At 45.3% G+C, this 22586-nt stretch overlaps 1 protein-coding gene across 1 annotated transcript in view; it reads right to left on the minus strand.

Moving 5' to 3' along the window:
* Positions 1 to 450: 450 nt before the first annotated feature.
* Positions 451 to 22586, minus strand: part of LOC126095686 (head-specific guanylate cyclase-like) — a 230754-nt gene continuing 208618 nt past the window's right edge. The window contains exons 6-7 of the mRNA XM_049910442.1: positions 19028 to 19182; positions 451 to 1122 (exon numbers count right to left, since the gene is read on the minus strand). Of these exons, the coding sequence (XP_049766399.1) occupies positions 936 to 1122; positions 19028 to 19182 (342 nt within the window). The 3' untranslated portion in view covers positions 451 to 935. The remainder of the gene's footprint in view (positions 1123 to 19027; positions 19183 to 22586) is intronic.

A 22586-nucleotide genomic window follows, 5' to 3' on the forward strand; every position in this document is an offset into this window, starting at 1 on the left:
TGTTAGTGTACCGTCAGGCATGTAACACATTTCCCAAACATGCATCACGGATGAAGTTTGAGTCCAATAAGGTAAGGATTTAATCAAAGAGACTGCGTTTCAGATATGTTAGTACTAACTATGACAATATTTGATCTGAAGTCAGTGGTGAGTCGTAACCAAACATTAGAATTTATCTCTAAAATGGATCGTTTGTGGACAAATGTTCACTGGAGCTTTTCTTCTTGTGCTTGGGCTCACGTAAGCTGTCGCCAGCACACCCATCAGCAGAGATGTTGCAAGAAGATCGATAGTAGGCACTGGATCAAGCGCACCTGTCAGGAGAGACGCCAAAGGCTGACTCGCAAGCAACGCGCCGCCAACGCCCACGCTACCGCAAGTAATTAGATCTCCGCCGCTGACCGGTCTCAGTCTCAGTCACTTGTACAGTCGCTCAGTCACTAGCTCAGTCACTGGCATACTAACTCCATCCTATTTCGGCATCTGTCATTCACTGCATAGTGGGATGTGTACTTCACCAGCACTGAGGCTAACGTGGACTGTTACAGAATACATGGACTCTCTCAAGATAGGTAGCTTTCTGTTCAAGTAAATAAAGAATACATGTGTGCAGTTGTGTTGTAGAAAGAGGATACCTGACACCAAACAACAGCCTCTCCCTTGATTGCTATGGTACAAGACTACAGTGGCGACGAGAATACAACACTGCTGTCATATACTTTCACTTGCGTCAGTTTTGGCTACTGATTATAATACACCCTGTTTACATATCGTTTGGCGGTGTTCCTTTTTTCTCCATCAACGTATTCAATGTGATACAGTTCCCTGAAGCACTTCAGCGCTATAGTTCCACCGTGTAGACTGAAGTGCGCTCCTTGTGTTGCTGGAAGGGTCCCTGAGTGCCGCCACACCGGGACGAGCAGTGTGGCCGGCATTCAGCGCCCCAGCAGCTCTCGCTGGGCGGTGTCGATGTGTTCGACCAGAGGTCGGTCGGCGGGCAGTGAAGGGTGGCAGTAGCCCAGCACGAAGTGCGCCGTGCCCTCCACGTCGTCGGGGAAGCCCCGCGGAAGGCACTCTCGCGGCCGCGCCTCGAACTGGAAGCCCTCCGTCTGCGACAGCCACCTGTGGAAACCAACTGCTGGTTGTTTCTTTTTTTTTCTTCGCTGCCTCACAAGCTTGCCAGACAAAATGATAGCTGCCCCATTAAGAGAGAACACTGGTAGTTTTGGAACGCTGTGGAATTGATACCAAGCGATTATGTGACCCTCCTCCATTAAGGTTAGTCATGGCAATGATGTGGTGAGTAAGTGTCAGTTCATTGTGAAACGTCCCCTTAGAAAAATTATACAAGACTGTGCTTAAACTGACACACAATATTTTTAGCGCAACGCAATCTGACTTTCAAAAATCCCTGCAAAAGAATGGCCCTGACTAACATTAATCTATACCTTTCACAAATCACTTACCTCACCAAAAATCTACGTTACTCGAACTACTGCAATACAGCGAGCACCACTACTGCCAGCTAAATAAAAGATTCAAACTACTGAAGGCACTAACTACTTATAGGTTCAAAATGGTTCAAATGGCTCTGAGCACTATGGGACTTAACATCTATGGTCATCAGTCCCCTAGAACTTAGAACTACTTAAACCTAACTAACCTAAGGACAGCACACAACACCCAGCCATCACGAGGCAGAGAAAATCCCTGACCCCGCCGGGAATCGAACCCGGGAACCCGGGCGTGGGAAGCGAGAACGCTACCGCACGACCACGAGATGTGGGCTAACTACTGATAGGCATAGTTAGCAATTGAAAGATTTTAATAGAGAACAAACAATGTATTTACCTTAATATTCATCAAAAGTCATAATATATACAGCAGTTCATGACATCCATTTTTGCAAATTTCAAAACTCCGCCATTTCTCTCCCCACATCCACCACTGCTGGCGGCTCACCTCCAACTGCGCAACGCTACGCGCTGTTCACATCCAGCTGCCGCTGCCCAACACTACAATGGCAGACAACAATGCAAACTAGCCACAGACTGCACACAGCACAGCCAGTGATTTTCATACAGAGCGCTACGTAACGTTGCCAATAAGAAAACATAAACAGCTTACTTACATAGCCTACTTACAATTGTATAGAATAGGCGAAATAAAATGGGTCAACGTGCAGACATAACAGAAAGAAGATATTTTGTTTGGATGCGTCCATGACAACGCTTGAATGAAGCTACTCTGTTTGTATCAAAGCGGGCTTACAGAGACCATTGTTACAGCACCTGTCGAAGCTGAACTGGCAGTGCTGGAGATCTGCCTAACCTGCATTCAGATACGATATACAGCAGCGTGCTACCAGTTACGCCAAGACAGTCTCGATGACGTGCAAGCTACGGTAATAAAATTCAAATACAGGCCTGGAGAACAGACGAACGGGTGCACGACTGGAGCGGTAGGACCATCGGTAGCCGTGTGTATACCTTTATTTCAAGTATTAAAGACAGACTACGAGAGCGCCTAAATGATCGAGCTAAAGGAATGGTGCACATTTTTACTGGATGTGATCCGTACCCCGTCCACTTACACAGGATGGGGAGATGGACAACGGCTCTCTGCGATTGCGAAGAAACAGTGACGCCTGAACTTGGACTGCCTCATTGTAATTTCCACCAACTAGAACGGGGAAACGTAATGAATGATTTGAACTTGAGAGTGAATATGCACAAAAACGTAAACTCGTGCACTTCACAAAAGAAATATATTGGTATCCTATGACTATAGTGCCAACGAGTCACATATGGAATTGGTCAACTGAAAGAAATACCTCGCTGTAAAACGATGTAGAGATGTGAAATGGAATGATCACATAGACGCAGTCATAGGTAGATTAGGTGTGAGACTTCAGTTTACTGGTAGAATACTAGGGAAATGCATTCGGTGCGACCCATCCAAGGATATTATTCAAGTATGTGGGAACCATACAATACAGAACTAACAAGGGATATTGAATGTGGAAGGAGAAGAGCAGGTATGTTTGACCCATGAGACAGTATCACAGTGATTCTGAAGAAACTGATTTGGCAGACACTGCTTGAAGGTAGACGCAAACTATCCCGGGAAAGTCAACTTACAAAATTTCAAGAACCGACCTTCGATGATGAAACTAGCAATGTACCACGACTTTCTATGTTCCACTCCGTCAGGACTCCTGAGAATAAGATTAATTACAGCGGGGTCATTTGAACAGCCATTCCTCCCGCTATCCATATGTGACAGGAGCGGGAAGGAACCGTAATAACTGGTACAATAGGAAGTAACCTCTGCCATGCACTTCGCAGTGGTTTTGCAGAATATGGATGTAGATGGGTAGAATAGGTCAAGATACCGAAGAATGGAGGTTACTTAACTCTGCTGCCAATAAAATATCAAGAAAACTTCATTGTGAGCTTTACAATAGGTAACATGGAGATTGATGAAGTACCAAATGGACCAAGATCAACGAGTTTTGGAGCGTACGCATGCAAGAACAGCAGCAGCAGGATAACGTTGAGAAGGAGTTAACGATGGAACAATGAGGAGGAAAGCTAATTTCACTTTCTAATTTCAGACGACGAAGGTGGGATGGTGATAAGTAGGGTAATCAATGACGTAGGGGAGAGCGGGGCTAGAAGTTATCGAGGTAAGTCGTTCCGATTGAAATAACTCCGCGGGGGAAAGAGATATGAATATGAAATAAACACTTCGTGAAATGAAATGCCACAGCGCACCGACGGCAGCCATCGTAAACAGGCCAGTGGTCCCGGAACATCGGAACGACAGCTCGTGCGTCGCTGGCTCACGTAAGTAAATATTTTCGTATTTGGTATTTTTTATGTATCTCACGAATTTTAATGAGTAGCTTTTAGTGTTCCAGTGTTTTATTGTAAGGATTTATCTACCGTTTTGGTACACAATGCGTAAATTACCTATATTTCGCATTGTAACCAATATCTTGCTTATATTCCAACACGCGCTAGATGTTCCGTTTTCGGGTGCACGTTGTGACCTCGGAACAACTTGCACCAGTTCATTTGTACTAGCAATGGAATATAAATATCGTTATTCTTTTCTTGTGTAGTATGAGGACGTATACCCGGAAAACAACACGAGGTTCTGTGTCAGAGGAGATGATGCAAAAAGCATCAGATGCAGTTCTCAACGATAGCAGGAAAATAAAAACTGTTGCCAAAGAATTAGATATTTGTCATATGATTTTATACAGGTTTGTCAAAAAGCTAAGATCTGGGGTAGAAAATATCGCAATTGGTTACAAAAAAGTAAAATTGCTCTATACTGAAGAGCAGGAAGATAAGTGAGCAGAATATCTGTTGCAATGCTTCAATTTTCTTTGGTCTTCTGCCAGAAGAAGTCAAAAAGTTAGCGTACGGATGTGCACTGAAATTCAATGCTCGCGATATTCCACCACCGTGGCACGAAAATAAAAAAGCTGGTCCAGACTGGCTGACTGGTTTCTTAAAATGACATCCTCAGTTGTCATTAAGAACACCGGAGTCAACGAGTGCCGGCAGGGCGACGTCATTTAACAACCACAATGTTGCTGACTTTTTTTACAAAGCTGAGCACAGTGTTGGATAAATATAAATTTCCCCCTTCAAGAATACATAATTTAGATGGTTCAAATGGTTCAAATGGCTCTGAGCACTATGGGACTCAACTGCTGAGGTCATTAGTCCCCTAGAACTTAGAACTAGTTAAACCTAACTAACCTAAGGACATCACAAACATCCATGCCCGAGGCAGGATTCAAACCTGCGACCGTAGCGGTCTTGCGATTCCAGACTGCAGCGCCTTTAACCGCACGGCCACTTCGGCCGGCCACATAATTTAGATGAAACAGGCGTTACCACACTGCTAAAGCCGAGGGAAATTATTGCCAAGAAGGGAATGAAGCAAGTTGGAGCCATAGCATCTGCTGAACGAGGAACATTGGTTACAGTGGAACAGGCAGTAAATGCATTAGGTCGTGCAGTTCCTCCCATGTTTATTTTCCCATGGCTTAAAAACAAGGATTTGTTTAGAAAAGGCGGACCTCCGGAATCTATCGGCGCATGAGAAAATCCCCGACCCAGCCGGGAATCGAACCCAGGCCCGTAGGACAGCAATCCGTCGCGCTGACCACGCAGCTATCGGGGCGGACAGAATGGCAGGTTATCGAGATTTAAGTGAGTTTGAACGTGGTGATATAGTCGCAGCACGAACGATGGAAGACAGCATCTCCGAGGCAGCGATGAAGCGGAAATTTTCCCGTACGACCACTTCACGAGTGTACGGTGAATATCAAGAATGCGGTAAAACATCAAATTTCCGACATTGCTGCGTCCGGAAAAAGGTCCTGCAAGAACAGGACCAACTACGACTGAAGAGAATCGGTTCAACTTGACAGAAGTGCATTCCTTCCGCAAATTGCTGCAGATTTCAGTGCTGAGCCATCAACAAGTGTCAGCGTGACAACCACTCAACGAAACATCATCGACATGGGCTTTCGTAGTCGAAGGCCCAATCGTGTACCCTTGATGAGTGCACGAAACAAAGCTTTACTCATCGACTGGGTCCATCAACACCGATATTGGACTGTTGACGACTAGAGAACCTGGTCGGACGAGTCTCGTTTCAAATTGTATCGAGCGGATGAACGTGTACGGGTATGTAGACAACCTCATGAACCCATGGACCCTTCATGTCAGCAGGGGACTGTTCAATCTGTTGGAAGCTCTGTAGCGGTGTGGAGCGTGTGCAGTTTGAGTGATATGGGACCCCTGGTACTTCTAGATACGACTCTGGCAGGTGAAACGTACGGGAGCATCCTGTCTGATCACCTGCATCCGTTCATGTCCATTGTGAATTTCTTGGGCGATTCCAGCAGGACAAAGCGACACCACACGCGTCCGTAATTGCTACAGAGTGGCTCCAGAAACACTCTTCTGAGTTTAAACGCTTCCGCTGGCCACCAAACTCCCCAGAGATGAACATTATTGAGCATTTCTGGGATGCCTTGCAACGTGCTATTCCCGAAGAGATCTCTAGCCCCTCGTACTCTTACGGATTTATGGACAGCCCTGCAGGATTTACGGTGTCAGTTACCTCCAGCACTACTTCAGACATTAGTAGAGTCCATGGCACGTTGTGTTGAGGCACTTCAACGTGCTCGCGGGGCTCTTCCCCGATATTAGGCAGGTGTATCAGTTTCTTTGGCTCTTCAGGGTACTTCTTCTCGAGCGCCAATTGCCTGCTGTGTTGACTATTTTGCAGGTATTGTACCTGCAGATCATTGTCTAGCTTGGCTGGCTGTACGTCGGCAGCCATTCCACCCCCTACTGCAATCAGTCAACCACGAAGTTATTTTAATTCTACGCAGTATGCCGCATACTTCGAAGTCTTGTACACAACAGGTCTACTGCTTCCCGAACGAAATGGCAACTGCGCAGAGGATCAAAACGAGGAAACCAATGGTGCAGTATTAAATAGAGTTCTTACGCTGGTGTCGATATGTTATCCAGGAAATGATGGAATATTTCTTGAAAAAAGTAGCAGAAGTGTAGAGGGTGGACAAAACTATGGAAACACAGCACCAAATTCGTGAACGCACCTGTACTTCAAATGGTTCAAATGGCTCTGAGCGCTATGGGACTTAACATCTGAGGTCATCAGTCCCCTAGAACTTAGAACCACTTAAGGGGCTCCGGAAAGGCTCAAAATCATGAAAAACTCAATTTTTACTTTTTTGCGTTTTCTGAATCTGCAGACTATTACCTTTTAATAGATATATAATTTATTCAATTCCGAAGACTACAACTATTTTTAAATTTTTTTTGAAATGTGTTCTACATGGGCGTGACCCACTGTGGCGCTGTGCGATATGTTAATTACCTTGGTGACGGTGATTCTAAAAGTTTCAAACATGTTCAAGGACTGAAGCCCTATGGTGATGATGTTGTAGTGCAGAAATTTGAGTGTATTGGACACGTACAGAAGCGAATGGGAACAAGACTTCGGCGACTGAAAGCTTCGTACAAAAAACAAAAACTCAGTGATGGTAAAGGGTTGGATGGGAAGGGAAGGTTAACTGACAGTGTAATTGACAAAATACAGAACTATTATGGAATGGCTATTAGGCAAAATACACAAAGTGTCGACGAAATGAAGAAGGCTGTTTGGGCTCTTTTTTTTTTTCATACTTCTTCAACCGATGAAAATCCCCAACATAGCTTGTGTCCCAAAGAAGAAGACAGTTGGTGTAAATATAACAAAGGATTGCTAACTGGTGAAGTGTACACTCATAAGCATAGTCTGCCTCATGCAATAATGGAGGTGATAAAACCTATTTTCAGAGACTTAGCAGCACCAGAACTGTTGAAAAAGTGTATTCACGGAAAAACTCAAAACCCCAATGAAAGTGTAAATAGTGTTATATGGTCGAGAATCCCTAAGACTGTATTTGTTGGAATAGAAACACTTCACTTTGGTGTGTATGATGCTGTTGCGACTTTCAATGATGGCAACATTGTAAGGTGCAAGGTATTTAGAAATATGGGAATGAAGATAGGTTCTAACATGGTACGAGCGATGCTTGCTTTAGACAAGGAACGTCTAGAGGGCTGTAAAGAGTCTAGAAATACAAGCAAGAGTAAACAGGAGGAGGAACAAGAGGAAGCTGGTGGAGGAGTTTGCAGAGGATGAAGATAATCCATCCTATGGACCTGGAATGCACTAAAAAATTAATCCAATCCTTGTCGCTCGATTCCCAAAACTTTTATTTTCTCATACTAATTACATGTTTTCTAATGATCTTCCAAACATATTTGTTCCAAACTTTCAGTAAATGTTACACAGTACCTTCTGCATAATTTAACACAGCCTTTTTCCAAAAAACTGTATATTTTTGAATATATAAATAAAAAATTGCAAAAAAATGTTGTGAATTTTCATTACAATTGAAAAAAATCATCTTTAATAACTGAACTAAAATTTTGTAAAATCCCTGTGTTAAGTTGTAGCCCATATTCCAATAAATAATCTGTAAAAATTTCAACTTCCTACCTCAAATACTTTGTGAGGAAAGATGTAATTTATAAGCGTAATTTTAACATTGCAAGTATAGGGCGTTCCGGAGCCCCTTAAACCTAACTAACCTAAGGACATCACACACATCCAGGCCCGAGGCAGGATTCGAACCTGCGACCGTAGCGGTCGCGCGGTTCCAGACCGAAGCGCCTAGAACCGCTCGGCCACAACGGCCGGCTTGTACCTGTGCACTGCTCTCAATACCATGGGTCAGCCGTTGTCAGAACCGAGTTCAATGAAGGTGCGAATGCATTACGTCGGAGCTTACTGCACTAGAGCGTGGACACATTACTGATGCTCGTATGGTGTGTGCTTCCTCAGGGAAGGTAGCCGAAGTGTATGGCGTTTCAAGAGGCACCGTATCGAAGATTTAAACACCATACAGGGAAAGCGGGAAAACATCATTCGCTACGTCACAGTGTGGACGTAAGTGTATGTTGAGTGATCGTGTCAGACAACCATTGAAGAGCATTGTGACGAATAATAAGACGACATCTACAAGAGTCACTGCAGAACTGATTGTATCATGTCAGCATCAAAACAGCGCGAAGTGAGCTCCATTAACTGGGAATTACAGGCCGAATTGAAATTTCAGAACGACACGTTAGCGATGTAAATGACCCTAACAGGAAAACGTTGCGCCGAAGCCACGAAACCTGGACTTCCGCGCGATGGAAAGAACGTCATTTGGTCGGATGGATCTCATTCCGCACTGTTTCCGACTTCTGGCCATGTTTACGTCCCAAGAGTGAAACATGGAGGGGGTTCGCTGATGTCTTGAGCAGGCATATCGTGATATTCAATGGGCCTTCTTATTACTGGGAGTGAGAAGTGAATGAACAGCATAGCACTGGCCTTTTACATTATTAAAGAACCTATTTGTAAAACAGTGTTGTACACTAGGGATAAACCAAATGGGCCAGAACTTTTTTAAACTGAGCAGCCTTGTATTTCGGAGGGTGGAGGCTCCCATCTCCATCCAGCCAACCTGATTTAGGTTTTCAGTGATTTCCCTAAAATTATTCAGGGAAATGCCGGGATGGTTACTACTATTGGGCAACGGCTGACTACTTGGCCCATTTTTCTTATACACTCCTGGAAATTGAAATAAGAACACCGTGAATTCATTGTCCCAGGAAGGGGAAACTTTATTGACACATTCCTGGGGTCAGATACATCAGATGATCACACTGACAGAACCACAGGCACATAGACACAGGCAACAGAGCATGCACAATGTCGGCACTAGTACAGTGTATATCCACCTTTCGCAGCAATGCAGGCTGCTATTCTCCCATGGAGACGATCGTAGAGATGCTGGATGTAGTCCTGTGGAACGGCTTGCCATGCCATTTCCACCTGGCGCCTCAGTTGGACCAGCGTTCGTGCTGGACGTGCAGACCGCGTGAGACGACGCTTCATCCAGTCCCAAACATGCTCAATGGGGGACAGATCCGGAGATCTTGCTGGCCAGGGTAGTTGACTTACACCTTCTAGAGCACGTTGGGTGGCACGGGATACATGCGGACGTGCATTGTCCTGTTGGAACAGCAAGTTCCCTTGCCGGTCTAGGAATGGTAGAACGATGGGTTCGATGACGGTTTGGATGTACCGTGCACTATTCAGTGTCCCCTCGACGATCACCAGTGGTGTACGGCCAGTGTAGGAGATCGCTCCCCACACCATGAAGCCGGGTGTTGGCCCTGTGTGCCTCGGTCGTATGCAGTCCTGATTGTGGCGCTCACCTGCACGGCGCCAAACACGCATACGACCATCATTGGCACCAAGGCAGAAGCGACTCTCATCGCTGAAGACGACACGTCTCCATTCGTCCCTCCATTCACGCCTGTCGCGACACCACTGGAGGCGGGCTGCACGATGTTGGGGCGTGAGCGGAAGACGGCCTAACGGTGTGCGGGACCGTAGCCCAGCTTCATGGAGACGGTTGCGAATGGTCCTCGCCGATACCCCAGGAGCAACAGTGTCCCTAATTTGCTGGGAAGTGGCGGTGCGGTCCCCTACGGCACTGCGTAGGATCCTACGCTCTTGGCGTGCATCCGTGCGTCGCTGCGGTCCGGTCCCAGGTCGACGGGCACGTGCACCTTCCGCCGACCACTGGCGATAACATCGATGTACTGTGGAGACCTCACGCCCCACGTGTTGAGCAATTCGGTGGTACGTCCACCCGGCCTCCCACATGCCCACTATACGCCCTCGCTCCAAGTCCGTCAACTGCACATACGGTTCACGTCCACGCTGTCGCGGCATGCTACCAGTGTTAAAGACTGCGATGGAGCTCCGTATGCCACGGCAAACTGGCTGACACTGACGGCGGCGGTGCACAAATGCTGCGCAGCTAGCGCCATTCGACGGCCAACACCGCGGTTCCTGGTGAGTCCGCTGTGCCGTGCGTGTGATCATTGCTTGTACAACCCTCTCGCAGTGTCCAGAGCAAGTATGGTGGGTCTGACACACCGGTGTCAATGTGTTCTTTTTTCCATTTCCAGGAGTGTATTAAACATGTAAGCGTGAAAGTGTTTGTATGTATTAATTACTTTGTTTTTATTGTTCTTAAATTTTAATACCAAAATAAGTCCATTATCCTTGTAAAAGAGATCTACGGAATAATAAAACTTCTACCACTACTACTACTACCACTGCTAGGTCGCATTACTGCCAAGCATCATGAGACCATTTTGGCTGATGAGGTCCATCCCATGGTACAATGTCTGTTCTCCAATGGTGATGTTCTGTTCACACAGCCTGCATCATTCAGGACTGGTTTTGTGAGCACGAAGATGAACTGTCTCATCTTCCTGGTCACCACAGACACCAAATCTCAGTATTATCGAGCCTCTGTGGTCTACTTAGGCGAGAAGGGTGCGTGACCACTGTACACCTCAACCATCGTTATCTGAACTTGCCACTATGTTGCAGGGAGAATGGTATAAGACTCCCTTGAAAACCACACAGGACACGTACTTATCCATTCCGAGACGACTGGACGCTGTTTTGAATGCCAGCGGTTTGCCTGCAGCTGTTTTTGTTGTTTCCAAATTTTTGCCCACCCCGTTTATTATAAAAAGAGATAAATTCAGTCACGAGGCATTTGACATGCGAAAGTGTACCAAGCACGTCATTATAATGTTCTGAAACCAAAGAAACGTATCTGAAAAGGGCTAACGAACATAGTGTTGTAGAATGAAATTAGGGGAATTAGGTTAGAAAATGCGACATCAAATGTAGTAGATAATTTTTGTTATTTCGGGAGCAAAATGATTGATGATAACAGACTAAAGAAGATACACTACTGGCCATTAAAATTGCTACACCACGAAGATGACGTGCTACAGACGCGAAATTTAACCGACAGGAAGAAGATGCTGTGATATGCAAATGATTAGCTTTTCAGAGTTTTCGCATAAGGTTGGCGCCGGTGGCGACATCTACAACGTGACGACATGAGGAAAGTTTCCAACCGATTTCTCATACACAAACAGCAATTGACCGGCGTTGCCTGGTGAAACGTTGTTGTGATGCCTCGTTTAAGGAGGAGAAATGCGTACCATCGCGTTTCCGTCTTTGATAAAGGTCGGATCGGTTTATCGTATCGCGACATTGCTGGTCGCGTTGGTCGAGACCCAATGACTGTTAGCAGAATATGGAATTAGTGGGTTCAGGAGGGTAATGCGGAACGCCGTGCTGGATCCCAACGGCCTCGTATTACTAGCAGTCGAGATGACAGGCATCTTATCCGCATGGCTGTAACAGATCGTGCAACCACGTCCCTATCCCTGAGTCAACAGATGGGGACGTTTCCAAGACAACAACCATCTCCACGAATAGTTCGACGACGTTTGCAGCAGCATGGACTATCAGCTCGGAGACCATGACTGTGGTTACCCTTGACGCTGCATCACAGGCAGGAGCGCCTGCGATGGTGTACTCAACGACCAACCTGGGTGCACGAATGGCGAAACGTCATTTTTCCGGATGAATCCAGGTTATGTTCACAGCATCACGATGGTCGCATCCGTGTTTGGCAACATCGCGGTCAACGCACATTGGAAGCGTGTATTCGTCATTGCCATTCTGGCGTATCACCCTGCGTGATGGTATAGGGTGCCATTGGTTACACGTCTCGGACACCTCTTGTTCGCATTGACGGCACTTTGAACAGTGGACGCTACATTTCAGATGTGTTACGACCCGTGGCTCTACCCTTCATTCGATCCCTTCGAAACCCTACATTTCAACAGGATAATGCACGACCGCATGTTGCAGGTCCTGTACGGGCCTTTCTGGATACAGAAAACGTTCGACTGCTGCCCTGGCCAGCACATTCTCCAGATCTCTCACCAATTGAAAACGTCTGGTCAATGGTGGCCGAGCGACTGGCTCGTCACAATACGCCAGTCACTACTCTTGATGAACTGTGATATCGTGTCGAAGCTGCATGGGCAGCTGTACCTGTACACGCCATCCAAACTCTGTTTGACTCAATGCCCAGGCGTATGGAGGCCGTTATTACGGCCAGAGGTGGTTGTTCTGGGTACTGATTTCTCAGGATCTATGCACCCAAATTGCGTGCAACTGTAATCACATGTCAATTCTAGTGTAATATATTCGTCCAATGATCTGCTTTTCTTTTTGGTGTAGCAATTTTAATGGCCAGTAGTGTATAAAATGCAGATTTACAATAGCAAGGAAAGCACTTCTGAAAAAGAGAAATTTGTCAACATCGGAAATACACTCTAGGAAGAAGAAGATGAAGGCAAAAAAAAAAAGAAATAAAAAGAATTCGCACCACGAAGGAATTATCCGAATGGGACGGAAACCGGTAGATGTGATGTACACGTATAAACGAACAAATGATTACAGTTTCAAAAAACGTGATAATTTATTCAAGAGAAAAGCTTCGCAAATTGAGGAAGTCAATAAGGCGTTTGATCACCTCTGGCCATTGCGCAAGCAGTTATTCGGTTTGGCATCGATTGACAGAGTTGTTGGATGTCCTCTTGAGGGATATCGTCCCAAATTCTATCCAACTGCTACGTCAGATCGTTAAAATCCCGAGATGCTTGGAGTGTCTTGCCCAAAATGCTCTAAACATTCTCAGTATGGATGAGATCCGGCGACCTTTCTGGCCAAGGCAGGGTTTGGCAAGCACGAAGACATGCAGTAGAACTCTCGCTTTGTGCAGGAGGGGCATTATTTTGCTGGAATGTAAGTCCAGGATCGCTTGCAATGAAGGGCAACAAAACGGCGTAGAATATCGTCGACGTACAGCTGTGCTGTAAGGATGGCGTAGATAACGACCAGAACGGTCCTGCTATGAAATGAAATGGCACCCCAGCATATTACTCCCAGTTGTCGGGCCGTATAATGGGTGACAGTCAGGTGTTGGTATCCCACCGCTACTCGGAACGTCTCCAGAGATGCCTTCGCTGGTCTCCGGGACTTGCTTCTAAGACGGATTCATCACTGAAGACACTTCTACTCCAGTCAATTAAATTCCAGGCCAAATGTGCCCGACATCTCTGCAAAAGGCTCTTTGGTGTGCAGAGTTCAACAGTATCGGCGCAAGGATCGCCTTGAGCTCAGCCCCTTTTTTTGTGAGCTGAGCCGCCTGTCAATGGTCCTTGTGGTCACTCAAGCACCAGTTGCACGTCGCATCGATGACAATGATGAGTCTGGGACTCTGAGTGACGACTGCCCAGTCCTCGTGCTCTGTCGTCTCTCTAGCTTGACCACTGCCTTCTTGACGCTGCATTCGGCCATAGTTCCCCAATTCTTGCCAACGTCGTCGAACAATGGCATCGCTCCTATTCAAATGGCAGGTGGTTTGCCCATTACTCCAACTGGTTTCTTTGAGTCCAACTACACGTCATTTCTCAAATTCTGATATCTGCATGTACTCTTCACGTGTCTGTCTGCGAGTCATAGTTGCTGTCCAACTGAACACGGAATGAAAATCGGAAAGACTCCATGCCCTGGTATCCACATGCTCCTTTTTATTATCCTTGCCACCAGAGCGGTGAAATTTTGCTGTAGTGTCACACATTTATTCATCAGCAGCTAAAGTGTACAGTTTTGCATTTTCCGTCGATACTTGTATCAATATAAAACCGTGTATATGTCTAATCATAGAAATAACAAGAAAAATCTTATTACTAAATACGGCAATATTAAGAGAGTAGAAAAATTTAAGTATTTAGGTGAAATAATTCAAGTGAATGGTTTAGACAAGAGTGCAAACCAGGCGAGAGCAAGGAAAATGGAATTTGCTTTTCAAAAAACCAAAGACATATATAACAAAAAAAACATTTCGATTCAAGCTAAATTAAGACATTATAAAACTGTCATTAGACCAGAATGCCTGTATGCATCGGAGTGCCTAACTCTTAACAAAAAGGGGGAAATAGAAAACATGGAAAAGAAAGAAAGGAAAATTTTGAGAAAAATATTAGGACCGAGAAAGATTGGAGAAGAGTACAAGCTAAAGAGTAATAAGGAAATATACAAAACTATTGAGAAAGTGAGTGAGGCAATGCGTAAACGCAGACTAACGTTTTATGGTCACCTGTCGAGGATGGATGGAAACAGACTAACAAGAAAAGTGTTTGAACATAGTAACAGGAACGAAAAAACCAACAATAAATGGATACAGATGGTGAAAAAGGATTTGGCCTATTTTAATGTCACCCGTGAGTCAATCAGGGACAGGGAAAAGTTTAGACAAATAGTGAACGAAATTAAGTGTTTTCCAGAAGAAACGAAACTAAAGAATAATAACAGGAAATGGTCGGAAGAGCGGAGGAGGAACCACTCGAAAATGATGAGGAAATATTGGGAAGAGAGAAAAAAAGATCAAAAAGCCGGGCAAGTGAATTGTTGAACGTGGTCCAAAGATGGCCGAAATCGAAAGAAGAAGATAAGTTTGTGACTAATTTGCTTGACTCCTTCGTGATGTGACTTTTTTTTCTCTTAGGGGGTATTAGGAAGCCTTTTTTGAAGGTACTTGTCTGGGGCGAAGCTTTGAGCAGAAGTGAAACGTAGACGGTAAAGAGTTCAGTGAAGAAGAGAATAGTTGCTTCTTGAAGTTCGTACTAAGATGAAAGCTGAGGGCTGAATAGGTAGATCGGATAACTAATGAAGAGGTGCTCAACTGAACCGGGGGAAAAAGAAAATTATGGCACTAATTAACTACAAGAAGTAAGTGTGTGGTCTGAAAGTTGCAGAGAGAGACCAAGGAGGAAGATTAGGACTTGATGTCCTGACATCGACGTTGTTAGGGACGGAACACAAGCTTGGATTGGGGAACAATAGAGAAGAAAGTCGCCCATGCTCTTTCAAAGGAACCAACCCGATATTTGCTTTAAGGAAAGGTTTACTATCTTTTGGTTCAAAAAAAGGATTTTTTTAAAATTGCATTTTTGGATCCATAAAAGTGTTTAGAACCCACCCCTGAAACGGCTTTTCCGACTATGGAACGGAAATGTTTGTTATCTACAGCTACATCTACATCCATACTCCGCAAGCCACCTGACGGTGTGTGGCGGAGGGTACCTTGAGTACCTCTATCGGTTCTCCCTGCTATTCCAGTCTCGTATTGTTCGTGGAAAGAAGGATTGTGGGATTGTCGGTATGCCTCTGTGTGGGCTCTAATCTCTCTGATTTTATCCTCATGGTCTCTTCGCGAGATATACGTAGGAGGGAGCAATATACTGCTTGACTCTTCGGTGAAGGTATGTTCTCGAAGCTTTGACAAAAGCCCGTACCGAGCTACTGAGCGTCTCTCCTGCAGAGTCTTCCACTGGAGTTTATCTATCATCTCCGTAACGCTTTCGCGATTACTAAATGATCCTGTAACGAAGCGCGCTGCTCTCCGTTGGATCTTCTCTATATCTTCTATCAACCCTATCTGGTACAGATCCCACACTGCTGAGCAGTATTCAAGCAGTGGGCGAACAAGCGTACTGTAACCTACTTCCTTTGTTTTCGGATTGCATTTCCTTATTATCGGTTGAACAAAAAAATGCACCTACCTGAAATCGGCCTTTAGCAGCACCAATTTTTTTCTTTCGGATGAAGAGTTATTGTACCGGTGCTCGCGGGGAAACACACAAAATTCAAATGAAAGTTTGAACGCGAGTGTTTGGAACTTTGCCCCCAAGCATTTGCATTCTGGCGCGAAGAGTGTGGAGATTGCGACTTTCGTGGCAGTGAGCAGCTTCAACGAAGGATATTCAGCAATTCTGAAGACCATGACAACGATGGACGTCACCCTGGCACTCTACTCGACGCAGTTCGCCAAGCATTCGGACGACCACCGGATTCAAGCGGCAGAAAACCGCTTGTCACCACCGGCGGCCCGAGCGGTTCTGGAGCAGCGCAGGATGGCCCAGATCGAGCAGAACGCCCTCTGTGAGGAAGAGGAAGGACTATTTTAGGGACCCGGAATAGCAGATTGAACGTAAGTTGCACAATATTGCATTTATATGTAGTCAAAACTTCAAATGCGTTTTTCTAGAAATGACTTTCTTTTTTATCGCGCGGTATGGTAACTTCAAATCTACTGAATCGATTGGCATGATTCTTTGTTTCCGACGAAGCTAACTAAATTGTCTAGGAGTTGTACCACTTTTATTCCGATTTATCAACTATAAATATTTTTACTGGACCGACGAAGTCGAAAAATCGATGAAAAAACCCTATTTTTTTCAAATGGCCGCCATTTTGTTTCCTATGATCCAAATAACTCAAGTTAGGTACAACTCCTAAAGAATCTTATGTACTTCGCTAACGTCAAGTCAATTTTGATTTCAGACGAGCCGGCTGACCTGTGACATACCGCCCGTGGAGGTCTACATCGAAATTTTGTTTCGTTCCGACGGCGCTTCCGCCTTTGCTCTTCGATATTTCCGGTCTAAAAAATTCCAGTTTGTAGAGGAAATATCAATAAACATTTTGACCAAATTTGACACTGATATCTGTAACACATCCCGAGAAAAAGATTCTCAAAGAACATGCTTTTTTCGGGCCAAAGATAGTAAACCTCCCCTTAAGTGATTTAGGGTAGCTACGGAAATATACATATGCCGTATGGCCGGGCCGGAACTGCTCCTGAATGCCGGTCCAGTTTCTTATCACTGCGCCACCTCGATAGGTAGTTATGCTGAAGTGAAGAGGCTTGCACACGACAGGCTGGCGTTGAGAATGGCATAAAATCAGTTTTACGAATGAGGACCACAACTAGAACAATAAGAGAGGTAGGGAAAAAAGAATGCCAGCCGGTGTGGCCGAGCGTTTCTAGGCGCTACAGTCTGGAACCGCGCGACCGCTACGGTCGCAGGTTCGGATCCTGCCTCGGGCAGGGATGTGTGTGATGTCCTTAGATTAGTCAGGTTTAAGTAGTTCTAAGTTCTAGGGGACTGATGATCTCAGAAGTTATGTCCCATAGTGCTCAGAGCCATTTGAACTATTTGAAAAAAGAATGGATCAGGAGTCCATTGTAGTGGAGTCTATAATCGCAACTGCGAGGGAGGTTAAATGGAGGTGGGTGGAAGACGTAGTCAGGAGAAGTGATGGTACGGCTCAAGGAAGTTCTTTGCTGGATCCCAAGACGTAAAAGAAACGACCGATGCGACAGCCCAGTGGAAGATGCATTACAAAACAAGCAGGCATAATGTAGAAGTGTACAGATGAAGACCATAAAGCATGGAAAACTCTAGAACAGGGGCGGGCAGGAATCCTGCACGTGTGCGGTGCACTTGCACGTGTGCAGTAAACAGGTGTTCTACGTGCACACAGGGGCAACCTGGCCACCCGCCTCTCTCCCCTCCCCTCCATACTGTCTCTCCGCTCCTTCCTCTGTAATGCGTTTTGTTTCCTGGCCTGCTTTATTGAATGAAGGAATAAGGTTAGTACGAGTGCTTGAAAGAAATCATGGTTTGAAAGAGTACCTATTACCTACGATACGTTGTATTTAATTATCACAGTTGGAGTTTACAATACGTTTAATGTCTGGAACAAAATTTCTACATACAGACAAACGCAAACAGTTACGTAAAATTTCATTACTGATGTTTACTCTTAACCGAGGCTTATTAATTTTCATAACAGAAAAAAATCTCTCGCAAACGTATGTCGAGCCAAACATGTTATCTTCGCGGCTTCACGATGGAGACGAGGAAACTCTTGCTGTGGAAAGTTTTGATAAAAATCTATTACACGTATTGCCAAAAGGAGCTTGTCTCTCATACGAGAATTACGCTGTAGAATCAACAGTGTAGATCTGTTAATTCCATTTGCAAACTGGGATGAATATCATCTACAGAAACAGCAAATTGTCTCGAGAACTATTCAAAACCTTCGGATAAGTATGATATATCCCCAAATCGCTTGAGAATTTCCTCTTTTATTGCACTAAGTACGGGAACATATTGAAATTTATTATAATGGCGTTCAATATTAAACTTCCGCTGACCAGCGAGAATACTGTCAGTTCGAATTTTCCTGTATTTGCACAAAGAAAAAATGGTTCTCCCATTCCTTTTTAAAAGATAGCAATTCCTTTTTAAAAGCTGGCAAATCTCCACTTCTCCGTTTCCTTGATTCACTCTGCATTTTCCGGTTCTTGAAACACAACGTTCACTACGTAGTGGTCGCTTCGCTTCAACGTCCACAGCTTAGCCTGGTACTACACTGCCGCACCCTGCCAGCTGTCACCACAGTCCCATTCGACGATTGCACGCGAGCAGCACACGTGCAGCGCTGTGTGCTCACGAGCCGCGTGCAACGTTTGCCCGCCCCTGCTCCAGAAGCATGCCTGGTTCAGTAGTGGATGTCTAGCGGCTACTGGTGACAGTGGTGCTCGTGAGGTTGGTCGACTTACTGGTAGGTGGTGGGGCTGGCGTTGACCCGCAGCGGCTCGCTGCTCGACTCAAACTTGTTGGCCATGGTGACGTGGTGGCCGAACAGGCAGTAGCGGGGCATCACGCGCCCCACCACGCCGGCCAGCGCGGCGCCCGTGTGCACGCCGACGCGCATCTGCAACAGAGCACAGCGCCGCTGTGTCTGAACTACCCAGACACCGGTACGCTGCCAGTCTCCAACGTCTTGGTCATGATGGCTCTAGAGCAGGGGTGGCCGCTAACCACATTTTTAGAGTCCCCAACTTGTGGTACTTGTAATGTAGGAGACCTAGACGAACTAATCAGAAAATGCGATGCACTCTTTTAGTAACTGTTCTCGAAGGAACAGATACCATTGATGACCGTGCACCTTCTCTAGAATAAATGATAATTAATTGAAATCCTCAGCTGCCGATAGGTGTTGTTGATATACCTCGATGGGGACAGCTAAAAATCTGTGCTTCGACCGGGACCGGGATCTCCTGCTTACTTGCCAGACGCTCTATGCATTTTTTAAAATCTCATTTTGTTCCGTTTCGTTCGTTGCATCTGCTCGGGGTGGACGTCGTAAGACATCCGTTTAAGTTCGTTGTTGATCCATTAACTCCGTTTTTTTATTACAGAGGGCAGCTTACCCTCTGACCGAAAACGCTGAGCTACCGTGCCGGCATCCATTTGAGCCACCGAGGACACAGATGAATAGTGCGACTGCAGGGACTTATCCCTTGCACGCTCTCAGTGAGACCCACATTCCGAACTGTCCACAATCTACATACGTAATGTACCTAATATGTATTTGCCCATCCACTCATTACTCACGCACACTAAGGTGGAGATTCCCGTAAGAGTTCAGCCAACCTGTGCGCATTCGCACAGACGAAGGTCAATGGCTGGGTAGCCTTTAACTATATATATATATATATATATATATATATATATATATATATATATATATATATATAGTAACTGTTCTCGAAAGAACAGATACCATTGATGACTCTTACGAGAATCGTCACCTTAGTGTGCGCGAGTAATGAGTGGATGGGCAAAAACATATTAGGTACATTACGTATGTAGATTTTGGAAAGTTGGGAATGTGGGTCTCACGGGGTGCGTGCAAGGGATAAGTCCCTGCAGTCGCGCTATTCATCTGTGTCCTCGGTGGCTCAGATGGACAGCCGACACGGTAGCTCAGCGTGTTCGGTCAGAGGGCTATGTGCTCTCAGATATATATATATATATATACAATCACGGAATCAACGATCAACTTGAACGGATGTCTTATGACGTCCGAGCAGACCCAATGCAACGAACTATATCGAACGAAATGGAAAAGAAAGAAAGAGAAGAAAAAAAAAAAGATGGATAGAGCGTCTGGCATGTAAGCAGGAGATCCCGGGTTCGAGTCCCGGTCGGGACACACATTTTCAGCTGTTCCCATCGAGGTATATCGACAACACCTGTCGGCTGCTAAGGGTTTCAATTAATTATCATTAACTTTTATTTATTACTCAGAGTAACTATTGATTCATTATGTAATATGCAAGCGTAATTAATATCATTAGTACCTAATTTTATGGAACCTATCTTTATTTTTTATTTAAACACTGTTATATACCCAGTATTTTGGTAGTTTCAAATAGAAGTAGAAACACAACATGACTCTGTACAACGCAAACGTCAGACACAAATGTTAGTAATATATTTGCAAAACTTTAGGAAGTGGTAAGTAAAGTAAGATAGCATATTAACTACTAGGTGGAAATGAATGAAAGTGCGGTAGCATATTACCAGAGGTCTCCAAATAGTGTACAGAAAGGTGGGCATCATATGACGTGAGATCAGCCTAACTGCAGTGTCAAATGAGGCCAGCCCATCAGCATGAGGCACTTGAAGGAAGAGGAAAAGACTGTGTGTGTGTGTGTGTGTGTGTGTGTGAAGCAGCGAGCAGCTATGGTGCACTGTGGTGGCGTTCTTCATTACAACATAGCCCGGACACATTTGGATGACCTCACACGGGATGAATCATTGGGAAGCTGGAAGAAGGACGAAGTGTAACGTGTGTGGTCCCATTGCATTGTTTCAGATGCGTGGGGAGCGTTTAAAACAGGGGCGGGCAGGAATCCTGCACGTGTGCGGTGCACTTGCACGCGTGCAGTTAACAGGTGTTCTGCGTGCACACAGGGGCAAGCCTGCCACCCGCTTACCTCCCCTCCCCACCATACCTTCTGTCCACTCCTTCCTCTGTAATGCGTTTTGTTTTTCTAGCTTGCTTTATTGAATGATGGAATAAGGTTAGCAGGAGTGCTTGAAATAAATCATGGTTTGAAAGAGTACCTATTATCTACGATGCGTTTTATTTAATTATCACAGGTGGAGTTTACAATACGTTTAATACCTGGAACAAAATTTCTGCATACAAACAAACGCAAACAGTTACGTAAATTTTCATCACTTATGTTTGCTCTTAACCGAGGCTTATTAATGCAGCAAATGGTTTTCCAGCTCTCACTATATTAAGCGCAATTTTATAGCTTGCACGTACCGCTGGGCTATTATTGTTGTCGTCCTGAAAAATTGAAAACAGTGCTCCATAAAATATTAAATCAGTTAGATGAGAGACATGACGAGAGAAAGTCGCAGATCTCTCGTAACAACGGCAACTAGGACAGATGCATCTAATATCGTCAGGTCGGTCTTCTTAAGCTCAGTCAATTTCCCTATCCGCTCAGAATCCGAAAATAAATTGTACTCGTCCTTGTGAAATTTATTACAATGGCCTTCAATACTAAACTTCCGCTGACCAGCGAGAATACTGCCCACATTAAACATTTAGAATTTTCAGGTTTTTGCACAAAGAAAAAATGATTCTCCCATTACCTTTTAAAATATAGCAAATCTCAACGTCTCCGTTCCTTTGATTCACTCTGCATTTTCCGGTTCTTGAAATACAACGTTCACTACGTAGTGGTCGCTTCGCATCAACGTCCGCGGCTTAGCCTTGTACTACACTGCCGCAACCTGCCGGCTGTCGCCACTGCCCCATTCGACGATTGCACGCGAGCAGCACACGTGCAGCGCTGTGCGCTCACGAGCCGCGTGCAACGTTTGCCCGCCTCTGGTTTAAAACCACAAGCACTGGTGCCAAAAGGAGAGGGGATGTTCGACCATGGCAACTGCAGCAGCAGATCATCGTTTCATCTTACAACAGGCAAGAAGGGACTCACGTCAGACAGACGGTACAATTGTAACCATTTTTAACAGGAGTGCAAGACACGCTCCTCAGTGGCACGGCGACTGCGTGGGGATGACCGCTTTGTCAGTCAGTTGTGTTACGTTGGCACGCGCACATCGGCAGCAACGTTTGGGATGGTCCAAAGAACGTAGGGACTGGATCAAAGAGGAGGAGGGGCGCATGCTCTTCTCGGATGAGAGCAGGATCAGTCTAAGTAGTGATTCTGTACCTACCCTCATATGGAGAGAGGTGGAAACACGCAACGCTCCCAGGAACATTGTCGAACATGATCGATTTTGTGGTCT

This window comes from Schistocerca cancellata, chromosome 8, assembly GCF_023864275.1.
Source record: "Schistocerca cancellata isolate TAMUIC-IGC-003103 chromosome 8, iqSchCanc2.1, whole genome shotgun sequence".
NCBI lineage: Eukaryota > Metazoa > Arthropoda > Insecta > Orthoptera > Acrididae > Schistocerca > Schistocerca cancellata.